At 41.3% G+C, this 24,685-nt stretch overlaps 1 protein-coding gene across 2 annotated transcripts in view; it reads right to left on the bottom strand.

The window, feature by feature from the left end:
- Nucleotides 1-24,685, bottom strand: part of GPC5 (glypican 5) — a 761,183-nt gene that overhangs the window by 734,371 nt on the left and 2,127 nt on the right. For both annotated transcript variants that reach the window (XR_013926366.1, XM_080377390.1), the window contains exon 2: nucleotides 23,766-23,853. Coding sequence is in view for 1 of the 2 variants with exons in the window: in XM_080377390.1 (XP_080233516.1) it covers nucleotides 23,766-23,853 (88 nt within the window). In the remaining variant the exon portion in view is untranslated. The remainder of the gene's footprint in view (nucleotides 1-23,765; nucleotides 23,854-24,685) is intronic.

The raw sequence follows: 24,685 nt of genomic DNA, 5'->3' as shown, positions 1-24,685 counted from the left end.
AGTTCCTTGGGCCCTGCCAGTGAGAGGCCTGGAGGAGCACAGGAGATTGGGAGGGGACACAGCCAGGACAGGTGACCTGAACCAGCCAAAGGGATATTCCATACCATGGGACATCATGCTGAGTATATAAACTGGGGGAAGAAGAAGGAAGGTGGGGGACATTTGGCATTATGGTATTTGTCTTCCCCAGTAACAGCTACGTGTGATGGAGCCCGGCTTTCCTGGGGATGGCTGAACACCTGCCTGCCTGTGGGAAGCAGTGAATCAATTCCTTGCTTTGCTTGTGCGTGCGGCTTTTGCTTTAGCTATTAAATTGTTCTTATTTCAACCCTCGAGTTCTACATTCCTTTCTGATTCTCCTCCCCTTTGGGTGAGGGGGGAGTGAGTGAGCAGCATGGTGCTTGGTTGCCAGCCAGGGTTAAACCATGAGAGTTGCTTTGACGACATCTTCTTCCTTGTGTCAAACACAAGTCACTTAACTTTGACTGCATATCCTGTTATTGTTCCCATCTCAGGATGCAAAGGGGAATTTGCACTTCCAGAGGACTACAGCACCTGTCTTAATCTCCAGCTTCTGAAATTACCAAATACTTTAATGCTATCTCCCTATTTCCTCTCATAACTAAAAGTAGTGCAAACATCCATTAAGCTGCCTCATTCTCCTAAGTAATTCCTCAAAGTTTTCACTACTATGAATCTTTCCACTATCATTTTTATATGTATCATAGCAATTAAGGAAGTTTTTCATTAGGAACATGGACTGTTTGGTCAACAAGTATGTTCACATCATGTCCCAGTGGCAAATTCTACCCATTTATTTCCAGTCTAATATATGCTTTCTGTAAGCTCTTGGTTCTGATACTACTCTTCTGCTTTTTACACAGCTTTGAACAGAGTGGGGATCCTAGCATTCAAATGGAACTCCTTGAAATTACAGCAACAGCACAGAAGAGAAAAATAACCCAAACCAACAAACTACCAAGTTTTTTTTTCAGTTACACAGAAATATTCCATAGTAACTATGGTAAGTAAAAACTCCTCTTATTTAGGTTGAGATAATTAAGTTAGTAAACTAGGACTAAAAGCATTTGGATTCATAACACTACCACACAGTGACCCCATAAACTCATAGTGAGGCAACTCTTAAGTTTAACTGATCGAAGGGTCCATTAACTGTAGTGCTCAGAAAGACTTGATACTAGTATTACAAAAGTTTGACCTAATTTGGTGATAAAGTCTCAAAGAGCATTTTTTTCCCCTTCCTTTAAATAAATGATGAATTTTAACTGAAAATCTTTATGAAGCCTTAATGAGAAAACAGTATTTTGCTTCATGCTTGCAATTACAGAGAACTGTCAGGTGAGAGGCCTCAGGCAGGGACAGATGAGAGGCAGAACGCTGGGGAAGTAGTTGCAGGTCACAGAGGAGTATCACAGGCCATCACCATTGCCTGCCCCCGCTCCCTAGCGCATGATAAAGGCTATGCTGCTGTTATTCTATATTCCAATCTAAACTTACATGCTGCTTCCCCCAGTGCCTTGTGGCTACAGCATCCCTTGCGTCCCAGTTCCCTGCCTCTGTGTAACTCCTCACACATTCTTCGTCATCCCGGTGAAATCCGCAAGCCATTGCCAGCCCAGAAGAACGCTGGCAGACCCGAAGCAGCATTACCGGCCACGCCGCTGCCCGCTAACGGTGCCGGCCCGGCCGCCGCGCTGGGTCCGCGGCCGCCCGCGCTCTGCCGCCCCCGTGAGGCGCCCGCGGGAAGCGCGGGGCGGGCGGGCGGCCCCGGCTGCTGCGCCGGACGCGTTCGCTCCGCTTCGGCAGACAGCGGGAAAACCACCCCCGTGCAGACGAAGGGTCCCCTCACCGCCTCCCCCCGCCCCCCCACCCCCCACCCCCAAGCGTATTGGTCAAAGCTCGGCACTACTGCTTTTCCCCTTCAAGCGAAAGGGAAAAGCTTTGGAAAAGGCAGACGTTGCATCCTGCATAGAAAGAGCTTCAGTTCTTGACAGTAAGAATTGTGTAACTTCAAGCATTCACTTCGGAGTACTGTATCCAGAACGTAATTGCACATGTATTTTCATAAAGGTTTTATTTAATAATTCATACTTCAGATATAGCTTAGCAGTAAGGGGGAGTAATTTTCAAACTGCTAGGTGCACCGTTTCCATGGCTGCTTTCTCAGATATTCTAGGCTGAACATACTTAATCTCTTGGGTTTTTTTTCATTATAATCATTTGTCTTCCTTGCAGGATACAGTTATCTCAGGCTGTCCAACAAAGACGTTAACAGAAAGAACACCTAAGAGGGAATGCTCAGTAGAGGAGACTGCAGCAAAGAAAAGCAGCAACTTCTACAAAATACTGGCATGTAACACTGAGAAAGAACCTGTTGTGTAACTGGAAGTATGGTTCTGCAATCTGATCCTAGTATGAAAGAAATCTATACTATCAGTTTCAGTTTAGCATCATCAGTATTAAAAAAAGCCAGACTTTTATGGATATTTAAATACTCTTTGAAGCATCAACAAAAGGTCAACACTATTTTGGTCATCTCTAAACACAGATTATACAGAGGTAATGCCTTCTTTTCCCTGCGTGCCACAAAGGGACAGCTGTGCACATTTTATGAACTCACATTCAAGTTTCATCATGCCTAGAGATGTAAATTCGTTTCTCTTAGTCCATATCTGATGTTCACAATGTTTTTTCCTTCATCAGAACAATGAATCCCGGGAGACCCTGCAATCAGAAACTACTTGTTCAACAAGACAACCAGGCACCACCTTAATAAGTTAGCAGGTAAGTCAATATGCACATGTCAACACTCCTCTAAATGGTGTCACTCACAGCTTCTGTTATTATACCTCATGCCCTTGCAACTTGGGAATCATTTACTCTAACTCTTGATGCCTAGCTTCCCAGTTTTTGTTGGTGGGTAAAACACTTATTAAACACTATGACTACAAGGTATAAACCACATGACTTGCATCTAAACAGAACATACTTGATGCTTCAGCTTCCTGCAACTGGAGCAACGAAGTGTTTACAGTGTACCAGATTTTAGCTTTCTGTCTTTTTTTCCCCTCAAGCAGGTGAGGGACACCAAAGCACCCAAAAAGATGCACACACATGCAAAGAAAGGTCCTTACTGATTCACTAAGTTCTGAACAACTGTAAATCTCAAACGTCTGTTTTGCCTTGCAATTTTATGTGTGAATCTTACTATACAAGCTCCAAGGTACGTACTAAGCTGAAGTCACATTCATTCTACTTAGCGTAACAGTAAAGTGAAAAAATACGCCTCTTGGGACATTCCTGTAAGACAGTAACCTGCATTTGCAGGTTACAGCCTCCTTCAGAACTCCAGACCCTATAATTAGCGTGCCACTTCTACTAGTCATATACAATCTTACAAACTGATATTCAAAGATAGGTGTCTATGTTCTTTCTTCATGTCTCTGCAGCCCTTCAGACACAGCTACCCCAAACAGCTGTTTGAAGACACTGTGCTCGCCCATACTGTTATTTCGGTTCTCCCTGAAAAACTTTACCAAGAGAGATACAACACTGTTGTTTTCCTTCAGCTCTCATATTTTTCAAAGTGCTGTTTACTGTCCACAGAACAGCACTGAAAATGATCCTGTCACAGCTCTCAAATTTAATCCTGCACCGAGCTTCACTTTTTTTCCACCAAGTTCTAGTTCTCAATTCATGCAGTGTAATCCACGCAGTTCAAGGTGCATGCCTCACTGGTACTAAGTCCAGAATTCAGTCATTTAAAGATCAGGGCAAACCTGGGCACTCTTACAAGTCAGTAAGGGCTTAAGTTTCCATCAGTAATGACTGTCAAGCACTTATTTTTAGATCATTAATAACTACATGCTGTCAGTGTTGAGCAGGTGACCTACCTCGCCGATAGTTTGTCAATTCAGGTGGGACCCAAGTGAAAGAATGCCTACTGAATCTCAAATTCAGGCCAAAAAGCAGTAATTTGGTCCCATCTTATGTAAATTAGTACAAAAAAGAACTGATGCAGACACCCTCATTTCCTGTATATCATTCACACATTCAAGATGCAAGTGACTGGCTGTTTGTCTGCTTGACAGATTCAAACTTTTCACACCTCTCCCAGGTGAACATGTAAGATATTAATGTATTTTTAAAGTGACAGCTACACAATAAAGTCTCTGAGGTTATCCCAACATGCACTGCAGTAGTTACAGCAACTGGTGTAGGGGAAAGCAGAACCCTAGTCTACCAAGCTGGGGTACTGGAAGGAAGAAGTAGTGGGCTCCAATCTCTTTCTACAGATGACCAAGAAATTGCAGCTTAAAGTGCTAGCACTGACCTTTCCGCTTTATAAATACACAAAACATAGCTATAACTTCCTATTGAAAGGCTGCTGAACCTTCTCCCTAACTACATCACATGCTCTTTTTATAGATCACTCTATATTTAGTAAGATGCAATTTCCATCAGCACACAAAACCTTTATGAACTTTGTATTGTGAATTTCATTAACAAAAAGTCAATTTTCAACCTTACATTTAATCTAAAAAAAAAAAAAAAGGCCACACTGTGTTCACAGTGTTAGTGCCTACCTGCCCCTAACAACTTGTTAATGGGTATTAAAGGTGTTAAAGGTATGAGATAACAGAAATGTCCCAGTTACAGAAAAAGCTTCATGTGGAAATTGGACTACTTTGGGTATCAATCACCACACAACAAGGTTTCATGAGTTCTGCTGACTCTGAACTACTTTAAGCTTCAAGTTCACTTCCCACTTTATATTTAACAGAAGAAACTAGTGTATGAAAACAGCTGCACTCAGGTTTTCATTTAAAAAAAAAAAAAGATAAAAGAGGGTGCTTAAGGAGATATTTAGACACCAGCAATTTTCATATCACATCTTACCCCCACCCAAAGAAACCATACTTGTTCATACATAGGAACAAATCTGTTTACAAACTAGAGCCAGACTGCTCCCTGTTAGTGAGCTGACCGGTCATAGCTCAAGGCATATCCTAGAGTAGTATGTCCGAATTGCACTTTTTTCCTGTCTAGCCGTATCATTAACATACATTTCACAGAAACTGTGTATTACATGTGAGAGGCTTAGAAGTCCACTATAGGAACAAGAATTAGACACTGCAGCACATGAATATTTTGAGAGGTTAGCCTGCTGTTATTCACTGACTGTTCCAGAGCACTCTAAGGACAACACAGGCATGTAAGTTTAATTCTACTGAAACTATGTAGTATTATGAACATCTATACCTTAAAACAACAGAAATATTAGGAATAACTAAACAAAAATCATCAAAGAACACATCTGGAAAGTATTTTATAGGTTCAGAAGAAAAGGCAGTTCTCCAGTAAATACTGTACCTCTAACTACATTCCAGCCTGTCTTCAAGTGCAACTGTTAGATGACTTTAGTTTAAAAAAAAAAAAATCTTAATTTTAAAAGGTATGAAAAGTTAAGCTAGGTATTGGAATAATACATTTTTTTGGCTTCACTTTGCTAGAACGTACTGTTTGATGAAACACTGATAAGATAGTATGATGCTATAGAGTAGTCATAACTGACATACAAATTTTTATCAGCAGGGCTGTTTTTGTTCCTTTGTCTCCTCCAGGAGACTGAAGGGAACAAAAATGAAGAGTCTTGGTAAGGAATTTTGTTTGCACATTGCAAATACTCCTCACACCCTCTCTCCCTGCCCCCCCCCCCCCTTTTTTTTTTTTTTTGAGTCCTAGATGGAACTTCACCAGTCCGTCACATCCAACTCTACAAAAACAAAATGCCACACAGACTGCACTCAGACGTAATTTTGCATCACTACGTGTTTTTATTGGCCTGTGTCTTCTCAAGCTGTTCTCTACCCCACTAATTCCTAAATCTAAGCTGTACCTGCAGCACTGTACCCACCATCAGCTACAGAAGTTTCAAGAATCAAGCATGGTAATACAATCCAGAAGAGATATCAGGCACAAAGCAAAACAGTAACATAGGGTACCTATAGTAGCTCATGATGGCATAATACAAATGTTTCACTTAAAATAGAAAAATTGTAGTTTTACAACAAGGGGGGGGGGGGCGGGGGGAGGAAATCTACATTTTCCTTTTCCCTAGAACATGGAAAACTCAGAGAGGAATCTTCCACCTCTCCAATAATATTTTCTGGGGTCAAAAAAAGTCAGAAAGAGTAATCACTGGAAGTTTCTGGTCTCATTGCTACGTATTTATCCAAGGCTTTCTCCAGACTTCCAGGACAAGCTTTCTACAAAGTTGTCCATCCTATTCAGCTCTTGTGCCTATTAAACATTCCTGCAATGACTGAAAAGACACCCAACCAGCACCTGCTCTTCTGTTAAGCTATCAAGCTGTATCAGACTCCACTGCCCACTAATCCCTTACTTCCAAGTCTAAACAAAAGCACTTCCCTTTTTAAGTACAGAAGCAGTTGTGCGAGTCTCAGTTTTTTAAAATGTGGTATTTGCTCATCTCTGCATCTTTTCCAGAAATTCGTTCTTTGATTATACCTGCCCCCCTCTTTTTTTTTACTTTTAATTTGGTAAGGAGAGCTGCCTGTATAATCCTGCAATATGGAGCATAAATGCTCTGTCAGTTACGCTGGTTTCAAGAATATTGCTACTGATTCTGAACTGGGACTTTGCAAAGGAGCCTTATATTTTAACTTAAGCTAGACAGGAATAGTGGAGTTTACACTTATTTAAGAATTAAGAAGAGTATTTACATAGTGGCTTAAAATGCAAATTGGAAGTGTTTGGCTACTTACTAAGTTCCTGGTTCTTATTTTCTTTTTAAATTTCTGACTAGTTCAATACAGAATTGAATTAACTTGTTTTGGCATTATGTATAGCGACAGCTGCAAAGCATTGGAGCCACCAACTGTTCAAACATGGCAACAGCTATCTAACTTCTATTCCAGAGTAGTTTATACAAAACACAACATGCAAAGTAACTTCTGTCACCACTGAGTTTCCTTCATTACTTAAGACACATTTGTATTTAAAAAAAAGTATATTTATGTCAAATGATTATATATGTCTAAAGGTATGTCATGAACCTAAGAAGGTCTTCCAGTTCTTCCTTCAATTAGATACTCAAATGAAAGTTACTGACAGACAGCACATGCAGTTCCTTGTGAACCAGTTCATAAAAATAAGTTTACACAAGCTTTTCATAAAGAATTTTACACATTTATCACTGCAAAAAATTGTATCTATAATTTTCAAATACTTACTAGAAGTTACTTAATAATCAGCAAAATGGAAACAAATTCACTTCAGAGCATACTGGTAAAAAATCCCTACATGTTGTGCTCAAAGTATTTCTCTACACAATTGTCCATAATTTCCCTTTAAAGTTCACCTTGAACTTTTATCTACAAACCTACATATGTATTCATTCCCATTTCATTGCCTTAACCATAAATTTCTGTCACTGAGCTGTACCAACTCAGTTGAGGCAGCCAAATATCTCAGCTGTTCCAAGCCCTGCCATTCTGTGGAGCTGAATGCACCGTTCACAAGTTTGCTGACAATACAAACTGGAAGGTACTGTTTACTCTCTTGAGGGACAAAATGCTTTGCTGAGGGATCTAGATAAACTGGTGCACCGAGCAATCAATGGAATGAAATTTAACAAGTCCAAATGAGGGAGCCAGAATAAATTGGGAATGGCTGGAGAGCAGCCCTGCAGAAAGGAATCCGAGGCTGCTGGTCAGCAGCATGCCCAGGCAGCCAAGAGGGCAAACCACATCCTGGGGTGCATCAAACATAGTATAACCAGCCAGGTGATTATTCCACTATACTCAGCATTGGCGTGGCCTCACCTTGAGTATTGCATGCAGTCCTAGGCCCCACAATTTAAGAAGGACGTGAAGGCCCTTGAACAGATCCAGAGGGCAACAAAACTGGTGGAAGGGCTGGAAGGAACATCCTATTAGAGCAGCTGAGCACTTTGGGTTTGTCTAGTTTGGAGAAGAGGTTGAGGAGTGACCTCGCTGCTCTCTGCGGCTTCCTGAAGAGGGGAAGTAGAGAGAGAAGTGCTGATCTCTTCTCCCTAGGATCCAGCGACAGGACATCTAGGAATGGTTCAAATCTGCACCAGGGAGGTTCAGACTGGACGTTAGGAAGCACTGGTCAAACACTGGAACAGGCCTTCTTGAGAGGTGGTTGGTGCCCTGAGCCTGTCAGTGTTTAAGAGGCATTTGGACAATGACCTTAACACCTTTTTTTTTTTTTTTTTTTTTTTTTTTTGAAGTGGTGAGGCAGTTGGGCTAGATGACTGTTGTTGGTCCCTTCCAACTGAACTATTCTATTTTCACCAGAATTCAATCAGCAAAAGGAACACCTGGACAATGCGAGCTTTTAAAGGTTATTGAGAATTTTAACCAGTATACAACAGTATCTAGTGCAAATTCCAGTTTGCAAAGCATCCTGGAACAAGCTAAGCTTGTATTACAGCACTGTGGTCTTTGAGGTAGCAGACGTGGCAACAAATAAACTGCAGAAGCTACTAGGTAAGTCATCCATACCCCTCAGCTATGAGAAGCCCAGAGCTTAGAAACCAGATCAGTTTTAGTTTGCCTTAACAGCACAGTCAGTACTATGAAGTAATAGCTCAGCATCTAAGAAAAATTAATATAAGTAGAACTGACTCCACAGCAAGAAAAAAATACCTTATTAGATCAACTGTAAGAAGTTTCAAGATACAAATCTTTCTTCAGTTATTGAAGCCATCCTAGGTCTGTTACTATTGCATGACCACCTAGTTCCTTGATGGAGAAACAAGACTCCTCTATGAGCCTATAAGAGCTACGACATACAGCTCTGTTCATTCAGTATCCCAACTGTAGCAGCAGATTCCCACGGAACAATATAACATTTCACCTCTATGTCCTTCCAGCTATTTGTGACTTCAAAACTACTTGAATTGCTGGTTGCCCTTTCTTTAAACATCCCTCAATGGATTCTGTCCCCTGCCCCAGTTTTGTCCCATTCACCTCTCACCACTCCCAAGACACTTGTGCATCTTTCATTTTTGCAATCCAGCCAAGGCAAAAAAGCTCAGAAACACATACACATACTGTAAAGAAAGAAAAAAAAGACTAGACTAGGGAAACAAGAAGCAGCTGTGAAGAACATGTCCTAAAGTCTGAAGAAAGTAGGAAAGCTCCTCGCGTGTTTATAGCGCATTTCTCAGGCCCATCAAGGACAAAGATGTAACGCCTATTTTGAGCATAGTTACTTTTTGACCTTGTATGCTCAGGGAAAGGGTAGCCCTGAAAAAGTCAGAGGAAATCTGAGAAATTAAAAAAAAAGTAAAAAAAAAAAGAAAAAATATCAGAGAAACTGCAAGTATCTGTAGCTTTATTAAATGCCTCCCCAAAGTGTTGTCTGGAATCCACAGTAGTTATTAAAATTCTAACATACATAAAGTTTAAACTAACATTTTAATACTACTAAACAATGCTATAAAAAGTTCTTAATTTTCTATACACGAACAGTGTGACAAACTGTGGGTAAGGGGAATAACATTAGCACTTCTAGCAATGAGAAATTCTGACTCTGAAGCAGCATGGTTGTGGCATGAGAAGCATGTGGAGTATGAAATGGTAGCAGTGCCTAGGTCCAATAATTTACTTCACTTGAAGCTAATTGAAGGTGAACTTCTAAAGTTGTATTTGAATTTAAAATCAAGATTCCCAATATCTTAAAAACAAACAATAAAACCAAACACAGCAGTGAGTCAGAAAGAAAATTCTCTACTTATGCCTTTCAACCTCAATCCTAGAATTCTGAAGTCACAACCTGTGGGGAAGAGATATATACCTTTACCAAACAATTTACAGTCCACACCTCCATACAGCTGATATAGGACCTTCCAATCTACAACCTTGCAGCCTGTTACTCCTGTTGCGCAAATTCCATATATGAACACAAAACCACTGGCTCCAAGTACTGGACAACTTTGGATACTGTGATTGAATGTGACAATTTGGTAACTGTAAAGTAAAAGCTTTCTATCAAACATTTAATCAAAAGGATTGATCAACTTAGAAGTAACTGAGTTTCATTAAATAAAAGTAGGCTTATTACAACACATGCTATTTGCATCTTTCTAGGTTCATCTTAATGAATCAGAGCACATTTTTGGAACCCTCTGACAAAAAAGGTGCTTTTTTGATGAAGACCCAAGTGTTTAGTATGTAGGATCATACCTAAATATCTTTGAGTTCATTCCTGGTTTCCCTAGACATATTAGTTGGGATGACTGGAAGCTCCAAAGGTACTTACATCGGAAACAACATGTTAGACACCAGCCAGTTGTGATTTTACCTGCCCGTTAGGCTGCCTGAATGAAGGAATCTCAGCATCATTCCTAGGTCAGCAGATCTAATGTACACTTTGCTACAGGTTGTTCAGCAAAGAAAGAAACGGAACAGATACTCCTCTTTATCAACACTCCCTTGCTTAACACACTCCCTCCAAATTTCCCCCTGCCCTTTTTTTTTTTTTTTCCAACTTCCCCCCAACTCATTTTTATGGTTAAGACAGTGCTACAACATTCCATTGCACTTGCACACAAAAGTAGTACTGGTCCTTAGGCTCCCTCCACATTTGCCCAAGAAGCATCCTTAGTATTCTAGTATTTTAGGCAGAAAGCCTCCTTTTTACACTAGTGTCATAGTGGACTCATCACTTTTAAACATAAAATTGTGGAAGACCGATACAAATGCTGTACTTTCAGACTTGCTGGCAGATACAAGAAAAGAAGTCTGAGAACACCTAGCAAAAGGCAAACATAACTGTGATACTAGAACAACCAGGTCAATCAGGATTATTAAGGTCTATTTCCCTACCATTCATGAGACTTTCGGAATAAGGCACACACAAACTTCCCAACAATACATTGGAGCACATCAGAGATCCACACACCATGGCAGTTCTGATATTATTTGGGCCATAAAAAGCCAATACACAAGGATGTTCCCAGTGAGTAAAACTGAAATAGATCTCTCATGGCTCTGACAGGGCGTTCAAATGATATGGGAGATTCTACTGTTTAATGCACCGGTTCTACAGGTTACAGCTACCAGATCAAAGAATACTGCACATGCCCTGCTTGCCAACCGCAAGATGGTGTTGCTGCCCTATGAAAGGGGCACTCTGGTACCTTTAGCACACTGTACACCAGCTCAAGTGCTTGGCATACTGAAGTGCTGCCTTTATTTCTCTGAATACCAGTGAACCGGGACATCATCAGCCTGAAAAACACCGCAAACAAGAAATTCAAGGCAACCTGGGTGAGCAGGAGACTTTGAAAAGTCACACTGCCAAGCATGGAGCTGGTCTCACAACAGCAAGGTCCAATTAAATGGAAGGAATTCTTCTGCCACAGCAGCATCCTGTCCCAATGCAGAGTAGCGGTCTGTGAGTACCATCTGGCAGAAGCTGTAACAAGAGCTGTTACAACAGCAATTGTAAGGGTGATGGCTCTGGAGCCTTCTGCTTTGGACACAAAAGAAAACTTGACAGGTTCCTCACTGTTGCTCATTGCCCAAGGCCAATATAAAAAAAAACAAACCCCCCAAAAATCACAAAAAAACCCACCACAACCAAAACCACAAACCTGAGAAGCAACAAAGGGACAGGCATTGTAATTCTCAGCTTAATTTCACAGCTCTTCTTTCAGCACATTAAGGTGACTTGCTACAACCAAACAAAATCCAGTCTCCAAGGAGGTACCTTTACTATCCCCCCTGCATCCTCCTCCCCACCCACAAGAAAAGTGGCTCTGCATGGAGTCTGGCTGACAGACTCCCAAGTAGCCTTAACACTACTTTGGTAGCCCCACTACAACATCTAGCTTACTTCCTTCTTTCTCTCTCTCAGCAGATGGTGAAGAAATACAGATGCGTATTTTTCACAGAATCATAGAATCATTTAGGCTGGAAAACACCTTGAAGATCACGAAGTCCAACCGTAAACCTAACACTGCCAAGTTCACCACTAAACCACGTCCCTAAGGGCCACATCTACATGTCTTTTAAATACCTCCAAGGATGGCGACTCAACCACTTCCCTGGGTAGCCCATCCTTTCCTCCTGAGCTTAACACCACTCTTTATTTGTACCTGTGAAGGCTCTGCATTACAAAATTTATCTATTTCATCACGCTTGGCTATAATCAGCCTACTGTAAAGTGCACATAGGACATGCTATTCAACCAAGACAGTGCGATTTTTTGCCATGAGCAAGGAAAGTTTAAGGCTTTCCACAAATCCAGTCCTACACACCTTCCTTTACCCAGATGCCCCAAGGACTTCCTATGACTTACATAAATAAAAGCAAGTGGTTTGCAAAGCCAAGCTAAATCTAAGAAACAAACCACAGTGTCATCAGATCTTGTCTGACCTAGCCAGGGAACCCTGGTAGCAAGAGCTTGGGGTTGGGGGTTTTTTTTGGTTTGTTTTTAGTTGTTTTTCGGGGTTTTTTTTCCTTTTATTTTAACCACATACAGTTTTCAGGAAACTGTTCCCAACAAGCTTCTTGCACTGGATGAGATCACCTGTTACAGTTGAGCTGACCATGTGGCTCATTGCTGCCCAAACGCATGTGACCAATGCAGTTTTTTCTCTCCTTTTCCCAGTTACATGGTCCCGGTCAAGCTCTGGCACGCATCTGATCCTGCCCTGGGTCAATTTAACTCACTAAACCAGCAGCAAAGTAATTCAGTAGAAAAAAAAACCCAAGAACAAACCAACAGGCTGTTTCCGTCAGAAGTGAAACCATCCCTTGCCTTCTACAGATGGGAGTCACTGGCCAATTCATGCTTCTCTGAAACTTACCAGAAATGGTGAAACAAATTACTACCTTCTACAACTTTGATCAAGATTTTGTTGCACTGTGATTTATCAGAACTCTCTAGAGGATCACTAGTAAACTGCCTTTTTACCCATTTTTTGTTTAGATTCTTTGGCAAAGGCTCCCTTGCTGTTAATTTTTATAAAGGAGAGAGGAAGGGGCAGACTTTCCAAGCTCCTTCAGGCTATAGAGGGAAGACTCAGTTTATCACTAGCAGAACTCTGAAATATGTAGTCCATATGTTTTAGAATAAAGCATTTTCTTGAATGCTAGACAGTTCTTTTGTTTGTGCAATGCCTCTAAGAATATGCTTACATTCTTGTTGGTTCCCCATGCTTCTTATAAAAGCAGCTAAGGTAGAATGCAATCTAATTTAAACGTCCTAGAAATCTACAGATTTTCAGAAGTAGGTGACCACTAATGTACTAACTATAGCTTCCCTATCCCCAAAGGGGAACAGGTCTACACAACAATATACATTTTAGACCAAATCAATTTAATATTTAAGCAGCACTTACCAAGTGGAAGTACACATACACATAGATGGAGCAAATTTTAAAGTTTAATTCCACGTGGTTGCAGACACCTGAACGTGGCTCAGATACAAACATCGTTTACTCAGGCGTCAATACTGAATGCTTCAGTATATACAGTACTGTTCATAGTGCCCACAAACCATTTCCCCAGGTCATCACTCACGTGCCTGAGCATGAAGCATGTCTGTCAAGGCCAGTGATGTTGCTCGAGTTTGGGTGGGAATTATACCAGTAGATGAAGGGTAGAGCTCAAATTTCAGGTTGTGTCCAGACATGATATTTTGACAACTGCTAAATGAAAGTAACCAAGAGAAGCATCCAATCAGTGTAAGGCTTACTTTTTGATATACTAGGCTATGCTGTGAGGAAACAACTTGACAATTTGGTGAGAAAGTAGCATCAATATGAGAATACTGTTATCTTCAGTTGGAATCCAGGTCAGTCTTAGAATACACCATCACAAAATACTGCAGAATGAATTCTCCAAGGCTTTGATACCTTTTTAATCACTACCCTCCATTCTCACAGTATAGAAATATGAAGACAAGTTTATTTTGTACAAAAAAAAAATAATCTGAGACCAAGCAATTTGAAGAGGTGATCTATAAAGATTTTCAGTATCCAAAAAACTAAACCAACTTACATCACAAGGAAGGGGAACTCTTCACTTAGGTTCTTCATGGAATAGTTCAAAACTACAATGCTCCCACATTTCCTCCTCTTAAGTGCCAAAAACACCCTTCCCCCAAAACCATAACCACTAAGCCTCCCTGGGTATAATAAATCAGAGTTGAATGGCATACCTTAGAAAAGTCAAAATACTCTTGGGCACACTCAATAGCCATGTTAGGGTAAGAACTGAGAATAGTCCACTGGTCCAGCATACCAGTGGCTCTACCAGCTTTTTTCACCTTACTTCTCTGGAAAAACAAATCAACCCAAACAAAGAGCACAAAATTAAATTTCAATCTCTTTTTAATGAAACCAGGTCTACACCATATACAACTGTTGCAGTATTATAAACCCAGAGTGGCAAAGTGCTGCTTGTCACTCCAGTCTACCTCAATACTTTGTTGGACAAAGCATAGTTCTAGCCTTCCCAATACAAAGGGTTCTCTTCCAGTGATTATTTTTCTCCCCTTTCCTCCCCTACTCTGAGTTAAAACTCTAAGTTTTAACCCCCATCCATCTCAACCTCCTCTCATGTTTACATTAGTGTTAACACTAATATAATAAATGTATTTTTCTCCTGCAAATTCCAAGTGCAGTACAGATTTGTATCCACGCATCTTTCTACTGACTGTGGGTTTTAATTATTGGATGAATTTAATAAACAAACCTTAAGAAGGGACAAAAATAACTTGAATAGTAAGATACCAGCAAGTGAACATCTGTTGTCAAAGTGATCGGTACAATCCTTAGACATGAGTTGCTAGGAAATACGGGTAAAAAGAAACATCCTAATTCAGAATACAGCTTCAAACAGGAGCTGACTCAGACCTGGCCAGACAAAGAACATGCTCACTTTTGTTTGCACTGATGTCTGTGAATAACCCATATTACAGATTGCTCATGCAGCCTCCCTGAACAAAACTTGCTTTTGCTACCCTGCTAAAGCAGCCTCTCAAATGCTGCCTACTAGGATCTATTTGTAATTCAACCATTTGATTTCACATGGCATCATCAAGTTTCTGCAAATGGAGATGTAAACAGGGAGAATGTGAAGGAACTACTTCCCTGACTGTTTCCTCAAGCACCTAGGTATTACAGCACAGAGACCAAGGCAGAAAGAATTAAGATCCAAATTTTTTTTTAGCACCTCCCCAGTCTGCCACAAAATCGGTGGTGTTCCAAGCTTGCAGGCTGACTGTTGAAAATACTCCAGGGAGCCCTGGTATTTTTGTTAATCATGACAACTCCAAAATACTCTCTACATTCATTCTTGCAATTACGTCAGTAAGTGTATTTGGGCTTTCTAAAACTTAACCAGCTCTCACAGCATACTCACCTGCAGAGAAATCCAGCCCAACACTTTTAGGAACACTAGTTATCTGCTACTACAAGATCAGGGCTAAATCTCTAACAGACCATGCTGACAAATACAAGGAGCATGTTATTTGGTGACATACATAAGAATGTTAAAAACCAGCTGTGTGACCTTCAGACTGGAACCAAATTACGAACTCAGCAGTTCAGAGGGCAAAATTTGCTCATGAAAGTTAACCACCCTGTGCAGTATCATACTGCAACAGCGGCTTGCGGAATTTCTATGTGACAGCTGAAAAGGGGCACTTCTTAACACAAAATGCTAAGAAAGATTATTTCCTGCGACACATCTTGACAACTTAAACGTAATGTAATTTCAAAGAGGTTCATGACTTGCAATGGAAGTTGTTTTGATAGACCCACAGACACACATTCATGACTCACTTATGCATATGAAAGAAAACACATCCCAGAACTATAGTATCTTGCTCATTACACATCATATGAAGAACTATTTAACATTACGCAAAACCACAAAGCTCCACCCCGTATGTAATGACTACCAATCATAAAATCTAGGTATCAATTACTGTTCTATTAGCATGTTTTTAAAAGCTTTTGCTAGATGAGAATTAAGGAGATTTTACTTTAAAAATTCATTAGCAGAGCTTATCAGACACACACACACTGACACTCTTAGGCAGTGAAGGAAGTTGTCCCTAAGCCATTCTTGTTTCATTATGAAGCCTTTTGTTTCAATGTTTTTACTAAGAAAAATCTGGTCAGTACCTACTAAATGCCTATTTCTATAATTTTACTGTAGAAAATGAAACACTTAAAAGAAGCCTCTCTTTAAGACACAGTACTTCGTCTGTCTTTGGAAAACAACTAAGAAAGTAAAGCGTGCAGAGATCAACACATAAAGGTTTTCTATTTCAAAGCATTTATAAGCTTTCCAAGCATTACTGCAATATTCAGAAACTACAAAATTAAGGTTAATCTCTCATATAAAACATGGGCCTTTGCGAAACTGGGGTGGGTGGGGGTAAGATACACACATATCAAAACAACCAACTACTGACTCAATACTTCCCAAGTGCTTCTATTTTACATCTCTGCAGAGGACAAAGAACTAGAGATGTGACTAGAAAGTGCCAGTCCTGTACAACAGTACAAGCAGCTTTTCTTCCCCATTAAGTACACTACACAGGAACTAGTTAATTTGTTCTATAGCAGGAAAAAGCACTGCCATAAACACACTTAAAAGATGTGGGTATCTGGAATCTTTTAAAGATTCTATAACATGTCACCCAAAGGACTTCCTATTGTTGTACAGTGCCTTATCCATTGTTAAAATCCAGGCCATTTCTATCCAAACTGCTGACATGCCCCACAGCAGGACAGTTGCTCTAACATTCTTGTCAGCCACAGCAGTGTCAAGGCATGGAAAATACAGCTTAAGTAACCCAAGTTACACTAGTCTCCTGCCTTAACTGAGCTTTCTACTCTCTTTTTCTTGTCCCTTCCACTCTTGTTCTCGTCTTCTCTACCTTTAATCATAACATTCAATTGCTTCCCATCTCCCAGGGAATATCACACTTTTTCAGAGAACAGGCCTACCTGTTTCTACTCAAGTGGGACATGACCAACCACCACTTAACTGCAGGTCAGATTCCCCAAAACATCTCAACTGAACTTGGGACAGCACCCATTTTCCAGGGACTACAATATACAAAGAGCAGCACTAAAGCCTGTGTCATAGACAACTTTTTGTCTTTTCAAACACTGCTCCATTACTCATTCAAACTATAGGTTAACAGCTAGTATTCATCAGCTAGCCCAGCTGACAGTAATCAAAACCATGGTCTGAACCCCAGGTATGCACAAATACCCATCACCAAAATAAGCACTTCTTCGGTTAAAAGTCTCAGCTCTTTTCACCAGACATGTAAAAATCCTGTTCCATGCTAAACATGTTGGCCACACCCAAAAGTAATTTAAAAAAAAAATTAACTAGGAGGTTTTCTTCCCTTGGCCACACTGAATGCCTAAAACTGGTACAATTACTGATGCTTAAAGGAATCAGTCCTTCTAGTGATGAACAAAATTGCTGATCTATTAAGTCACAAAAAGATATCTAAAGCTACCCAAATTGCAGCTATTTGCATTTGCAGCTTTGTCTGTACGGTTTACTACCCATTTAAAGAACGTGAACCAGCTCCCCAGGAGCCTGGTCAGCTTATTAATCGTTCTGTATTTGGATACCAAAGATCAGAATTACTCATGTGTCACGTCACCAAGCTAGGTGTAGCTGGTTTTTGCTAGAACACCCCACCCCAAGAAACAAAAAAAAACATCCTCCCAAAGCCCAAAACCAGCCTCAATTGACAAAACTGTTAAATCACTTTGGTAAACTACACAAATTTAAGTTTTATTTAACAGCAAGAATGAAATGCCACACCTGGATTGTTAACTGCTGATTTTTTCTTAGAAAGGTGGAAATCTAGAGTAACTGCAGAGATCTATTTTGCAACTCTAGTCTCTACACACAAAGCCACTAGTCGGCTCATCTCTAGCCAGGAACCCTAGGCTGTAGCAATTAACAGTCCTGTATTAAAGCCTTTTAAAAACCTAACTTCACTCAGTGTATGCACTTATTTGTTGTTTGTCCTGTTTCAAACTACCTTCCAAAACGGGATGCTTCAGAACTGGTATCATGCAACAATACAGGAATGTGTCTCTAGCCTCACTAATTTCAGACTGATGACTACCTGGCTCTGTTAACAGGTACCAGTCTCAACTCTTTCTCCTGCTGACTGTTATCAACTAAGACATATGCTTGTTAACATCACTACAGAGACATGGAAGGCAAGGGCAGCAGATGATCCATCAGGATAGTATGCGGTAAATGGAGAAGAATTCTAACGGCACATTTTTATTCCCCCCCCCCCCCCCCACTATCTTCTCATCTAGACCTCATCCAGAAAGGCAAAGAGGAAAGCAAACGACCAGAAATTTAGATTCTTGAGAACAAAACTGCAGATTTCATAGCAAGGCTGTAGCGAAGAGTCACAACATGATGCTTTATGATCAATTGCTTTATCTCCTGTATCCACATTTGTACATTTTAGACACCAAATGCTACTTGCCTACTATTCTGAAGCTAATAAACCCAAACATTTAGAGAAAACACTTTAGGGAATCTAGTCTAGTGATGTCAGAAGTGGGAGGGGAAAAAGGAAGAGAAAGGTGGTGTGGACACAAACTCTTGTAAGCCAAGTCTCAGATTTGAAGAAAGCTGTGGCTCTTTGTAAGATTTTGCAGTCAAGACCACTTACGCACTACACCAGTACCAGTGATGTATTTTAAAGATAAGAATTAGTGAAAAGCAGAACACTGAGTACTGCATTCATTTTCTCATGGTAGTATGTCAGCTATGCAGGAGGAATACAACTCTGTGCCACTACAGCAGGGGCCGTCCCCTCCTAGTCCTATATTCATTTAATGCCTATGAACTAGCTATTATTCAAAATGTCTGCTCCCGACAGTCATCTCACTAGTTGCTTTGATATTCTAAAGTCAACACAAGAAAGTAAATTGTGAAGAATTGATTTTTTCAGTATCATCCAGTGACAAACTAGTGAAAAAAACCTGCTTAATTTTCCAGCATGCTTTCAGATATTAAGAGTATACAGAGAAAATTTTCTATGGTTAAACAGACAAGGTTTTCCTTATAAGGCTCTATACTAGAACCTCAGGCAAGTATTAATACTGCTTGGAATTTCTTGCTTTTGGTTTAGAAAGAGAGACTAAGTTACACTCTTCCTGCATAATACACATAAAAAAGCCCCTTTCATTTTAGACCATTCCTAAAAATCCATGCAGGCTTATCTTCATTAGGGCTAAGCTCACAGAAGTTCATATGGCTCAGACCAAGTCATAGCCATTCACTTGAAAAATTATTACCTGTATCAAAGTCAGTAGAAATAAGTTTCTCATCCACATGACAGTGCTTTAATACACTCAGCTGAACACATGTGCAGAAAATGCTTATTTCTGTAAGATTTTTAAACCACTATGTTTTAGCTACCTAACCACTCTACTCCAGTCAGCCTTCTAGAGCCATCAGTTACGAGGCTCAGCTTAATTCAGCAAAACCAACTGAACTTAGCAGCATTACTTCTCTCCCTACCACTTTCTGTCAACTAGAGTTCAATGTCTCAGCTACTCTGAAACTAACACAACACAGGATTAATGACCATTTAGGAGATGCTCATAGAAATAATTTACATGGAACTTCATGTACAAGGCATGAATACTTATTACATACCCATGGAAAAAATTACTAATACTTTAGAATGAGTTTAAACAGAGAAGTATCAGATATTTTTGAAAAAAAGAGCATGCATGATAAACTTGAAACTTCCGATAACGTAAATTATATAATTAGTAAGCCAAAGCCCTACGTAAAGCATGCAAATACTGAAATTACATTTACAGAGGCATTGCTGTAATTGTCCCTTGACTGAAGCACAGCTTACCACATCTTCAAAATGCTTTAAGACAGTTACAAAATTATTCCTCACAGACTTGCACCACATAAAAGTACTTTTTGGAGTCTGGGCAATTGTAAGATTAAACGATGGAAATGCTAACAGATACAAAAGTTTGTTTTCAAACAAAGGTATTGAATCTAGGTACACTCCAACATCCCTGATGGACAATTTAAAGCTTCATGGGCATAAAAACTGCTTCTGCACACACTCAGTTGACCCAGCTTCACTGTAAATGTAATATGTATCTTCAGGTATCTCAAAATCTGATGCTTACAAGGGCAGCATAGACATGATCACATATTAAAATACTTCCTGTGAAGATTTGCTTTTACACTCAAAAAGGCATTAAACTTGCCATCACCAGCAGACTACTGTGGGAACTTATTGTATGGAAATCAGGAGACAGGTGTCTTCATCTGCTGACTTCACTGACACAAGTCTCTGCTCAGCAAGACTATAAAGCTTGGTAAAGAGTATTTTGGGTAAGAAATCTATCTCAGCAGTACATTCTGAAGGAATAGTGAAAAAAAAAAAAAAAAAAAAAAAAGAGGCAGAAATTGAGTAGCACATAGTAAAACCTAAGCTGGCTTGGCTACTTCAGAAAGAAACTTGGGAGATGCCAAATCCATTTAAGAAACAGAATCATGTTCCAAGGCAGCACGGACTCTGACTAACTGACACTAACTGACTCTGGAAGTGTTCAACACTCTTAGGAACAACGACCCATTTAGCTTAGTACCGCATTTTAATTTGAAGCACGGGCAGCATTGACCCAAATATTCTTAATTTTCCTACCTCAAAGGATCTTTACAATACTATATATGCTCCAGCAGCTATAAGTGACAGACTGAGTACTTTGAATTTACAGCATTAGTCCTCTGGAAGCCCTTCTAGAAAATAAAACCATTAACATTTGACTACAAGCGTAGTTTACTAACACACAGCTCATTTAAAAAACAAGGTGTGTTGAATGCTCCACTTGCAGATTTCACAATGACACTTTCCTTATGGAGCCAGTTACCCCATCTTCCCCAACCAATCTCAGCTTCCTTGAAGCACTTACATGGATGAGTTTTCCCCCAGGTAAGTTCTTCAGGTAGCTCAAAAGATGTTTTATTTCACTGCTGTGCATCACATGCCAAGTGATTCACTCCAAAGGTTATGAGCTGACCACTATCAAACTCACCACAAATGCAGATACTCCACAAGAAGTGGACACCTGACTAGTATTAAAATTCCATAGTCGAGGAATGGTTAAGGCCCCACCTGTAACATCATTTATTACTGTTGAATTTGACAAATTCCGGATGGAAGAACTAAGGCTAAAAATGCGCTCAAAGGTAAGAGTTTCAATATACTAAAAAACATTACAAAAGAAGGCTGCTAAATCCTTCCTGTAATTTGAATTTGAGAAGCAAGCTTACTTTGAACAAGCTGGAACTTTCATCTGATTTTCTGATACCTAAGATCCATTTCTTCCCAACAAATTCATGAAGAAACTGTAAACAGGGATCCACCTCAGTTTAATACAAAGCTAACAACAGCCTTAAATGAACAAAATAAATCACACTCAAGGATTTCAGTAAATACACATCGTCAGCAACAAATCTAGTACATACAAACAAGCCAGATACAGAAAATGAAAGTCTAGTTACACAGAAAATAACATCACTTTTTTTCAAGAAGAAACTTAAAAAAAAAAAAACAACACACACACACCAACTTTCCTGGATCAGTGAAGGAGAAGAAATTCCTCAAAACTATGAAGGTGTTTCAGCCTCTATCCCCACCAACCTCAACAGGCCGGGACAAGTGCAATACCACAGACACACACAGCATTGCAACTGATCCCAGCCTGTGTAGAAAGGGGTACAGTTTTTCCACACTCACTGACTGAATTGTCACTGCCACAGTCAGTTTTGCATGGATTTGCACAGCAGAGTATCATACAGCTGGATGCAAACCTGCAAAACTAACCAGAGAACAGTGTTCAATTAAACAACAAATAAATTGTCAGACATGCTGAATATGTAGTTCTACAGCTAGCAGTACTTTAAGTGCTTATAATGCAGTAGATTAGTGAACACTACCTGCACTATAAGCACTTTAGTGCTACAAGAGCTGTCATTCACTAGACTGCTGTTAAATAAGGCAGGCCATAAAGTATCCCACACCAGCAGAAAGCATTCAAACTCCTTGATGTAGATTATAACAGGCCACCATCAGTTTTGCATAGATTTGCACAACTACACTCTTCTTGTAGTGCAACTATGCAAAACTAACAGAAGACTGCAAAGCAGAAAACTACTGGAACATCTACAGTCTTAACCTGAGTGACTGGATGAAGACATAACTTCTTATGCCAGAAGGAGCACTTAGGGCAGTAGATGCTAATCTACTTCACTATCTGCACTAGATGCACCTTAGTACAAAAAGCACTTGACACCACCACACTGTACCTTTCCAATCTCTGAAGTCCTGCAAGATCTCCTGAGGCAGTTGTCAACATAATGCTACAAGTGCCTTCACTGCAGTAGGTTCTATATATCACTACCTGCACTGTAAGCACTTTGACATTACTCTGACGCAACCAGCATTTTTAGTAATTCAACATATGTTGTCTACCTTGTACCTGCTGAAAGAAAAAAACAAAGTGAGTATTTGATCAGGTTTCGAATTGCACACCTTTGACAATCAAGCTTTGGAACAAACATTCACACGCTATTCCTGGGCTAAGACTTCCAGAGTAAGCTGAAGTAGTGCCATTAGCCCAATCCAGGACTCTCATCCACAACACTAGGAGTATGAAAATCAATGCTGATGGACAGTAGGAGAGCCCAATTGTGAAAACAAGTCAACTGCTTCTCCCATATGATTCTCAGAATGCCATCACAACTTGTGGAGAGATAAAAATCACTATTAGTTCTCAAAGACTAATCTGAAACAGGCTAAGAGATCCCACCGCCCCTCCTCAATAGGGAAAAAAAAAAAGTTAAGGCCAGTAAGTATTTAAACGAAGTTTGTGCCTAGTTCTAGGTAATGAGAATTTTAAAGTTATATTGAATAGATCACACCATCAGCTTTCTGAAGTCCAGAAGGCACCTTATGACATGCCAGGTGCTCTCCAAGTTTTCCAATTCTCACTTTGCTGGCAGATTAGAACATTTGCTGCTACTGCCACAGACACCCTGCCTCAAACACAATTCCTATGATTGTATTCAGATCGGCCTACCTAGCAACAAAAAACAAGTTTTAGTGATGGCTGTAAAATAAATACACTACTGCAACCAAACTACAGGTACTTATAACAGGACCTAAGTTCAGTAAAGCAGGACAGTGCTATACACAAAATCTGAAAGCACATTTTATACCTTCTTTAATAGGAATATGGATTTGAAGGATCATGTAACATAAAGCCTCTCTTTACCTGATACTTAAAGCAAGCTTAACATAATACTTTGAAACTACAAGAAAACTGTTAACTTTGTTAGATTGAAAAAGGAGCTTTGCTGCAAAAGAAAAAAATACCTCAAATACAGAATTTAAATATTTTTAAGACCTCCTCACTGTCCAGCTGCTTTAGTTGGACAAATGAGCGTCTGCAAAACTTGCATTATTCTCCTCTGAACGAGTTAAACGGTGGACTGCTACATGTGCCTCCAGTCCCAAGGAACTCTTTGGAATTCAGTGCTCCTAACCGAAGTCTCAGGCTCATCTTCAAAAGCACTGGTTCTGCCTCTACCTTTTTAAAAGGTAAACTACTATGAAATTTAAAAACTTACCGTTTCCCGTAAAAAGTAACTTCCTCCACAAATACACTGCTGCAGCATCCACAGAACGCTTCATTATTTCCTGCTGCACGTGTCGATACTGCAAAAAAACCCACCAAATTATTTGCTTTTTGTTGCCGAGTAGAGAACAAAGTCACCGAGCAAGTTCCCGGAGGCTGGGGCTCGCCATCCCCACTCCACCACGGGGGAGGGCGCCGAACGCCCCGGTACCCCCTCAGGCGGCCAGAAACCGCCCCGTACGACAGCCCCCCACGTGGGCTGACACGCTCCCCGAGAAGTGACCCCGCCGCCGCCCAGCCGGGACGCCGGCAGCCCAGCCGCCGCCGCTCCGGCAGCCCGGCCCGACGCAGGCAGGCCGGGGCGGGGGGCGCCGCAGGCCGGCCCGGGCCCGGGCCCGCTCCCCTCACGGCGCAGCACGTGCTCCTGCGAGAACACAGGGGCGGCCGCGTGCCCTGCGCCCGCCAGGGGGCGCCGCCGCCAGCAGCGCGGAGGTCACAGCCCGGCTACGGCGTGACGCCCCCCCACCCCCCCCCCCGCCCCCAACCGCCCGGCCGGGCTCGCCGAGCACCGCATGCCGGGCGGAGGGGCGAAAGGCCGCGCCCGCCCGCTCCGGGGGACCGTCCAGGCCGCGAGGGAGTCGCGGCGGGGGGAGGGGAAGCGGCTCCGGGCCTAACAGGGAACAATCGGCCCCAGCACGCAGCCGCCGCCATGTCCCCCGCCTCCTCCCCCTTCCCAGCAACATGGCGCCGCCGAGGCCCCGCAGCTGCCGCCGAGCCGATTTCGTAATGAAGCCCGCGGCTCCCGAGCGGCGGCGGCGGCGCTGGGCCCGGCCGCCGCTCCCCGCTCGCCTGCCCGGGAGAGGCGAGGAGCCCGCGACCGACCGCCCGCGCCCCGGCGAGGAAGGAGCGGAG

Source organism: Falco punctatus (genome assembly GCF_963210335.1).
Source record: "Falco punctatus genome assembly, chromosome: 2".
Taxonomy (NCBI): domain Eukaryota; kingdom Metazoa; phylum Chordata; class Aves; order Falconiformes; family Falconidae; genus Falco; species Falco punctatus.
This window is presented reverse-complemented; position numbering and strand designations above follow the sequence as displayed.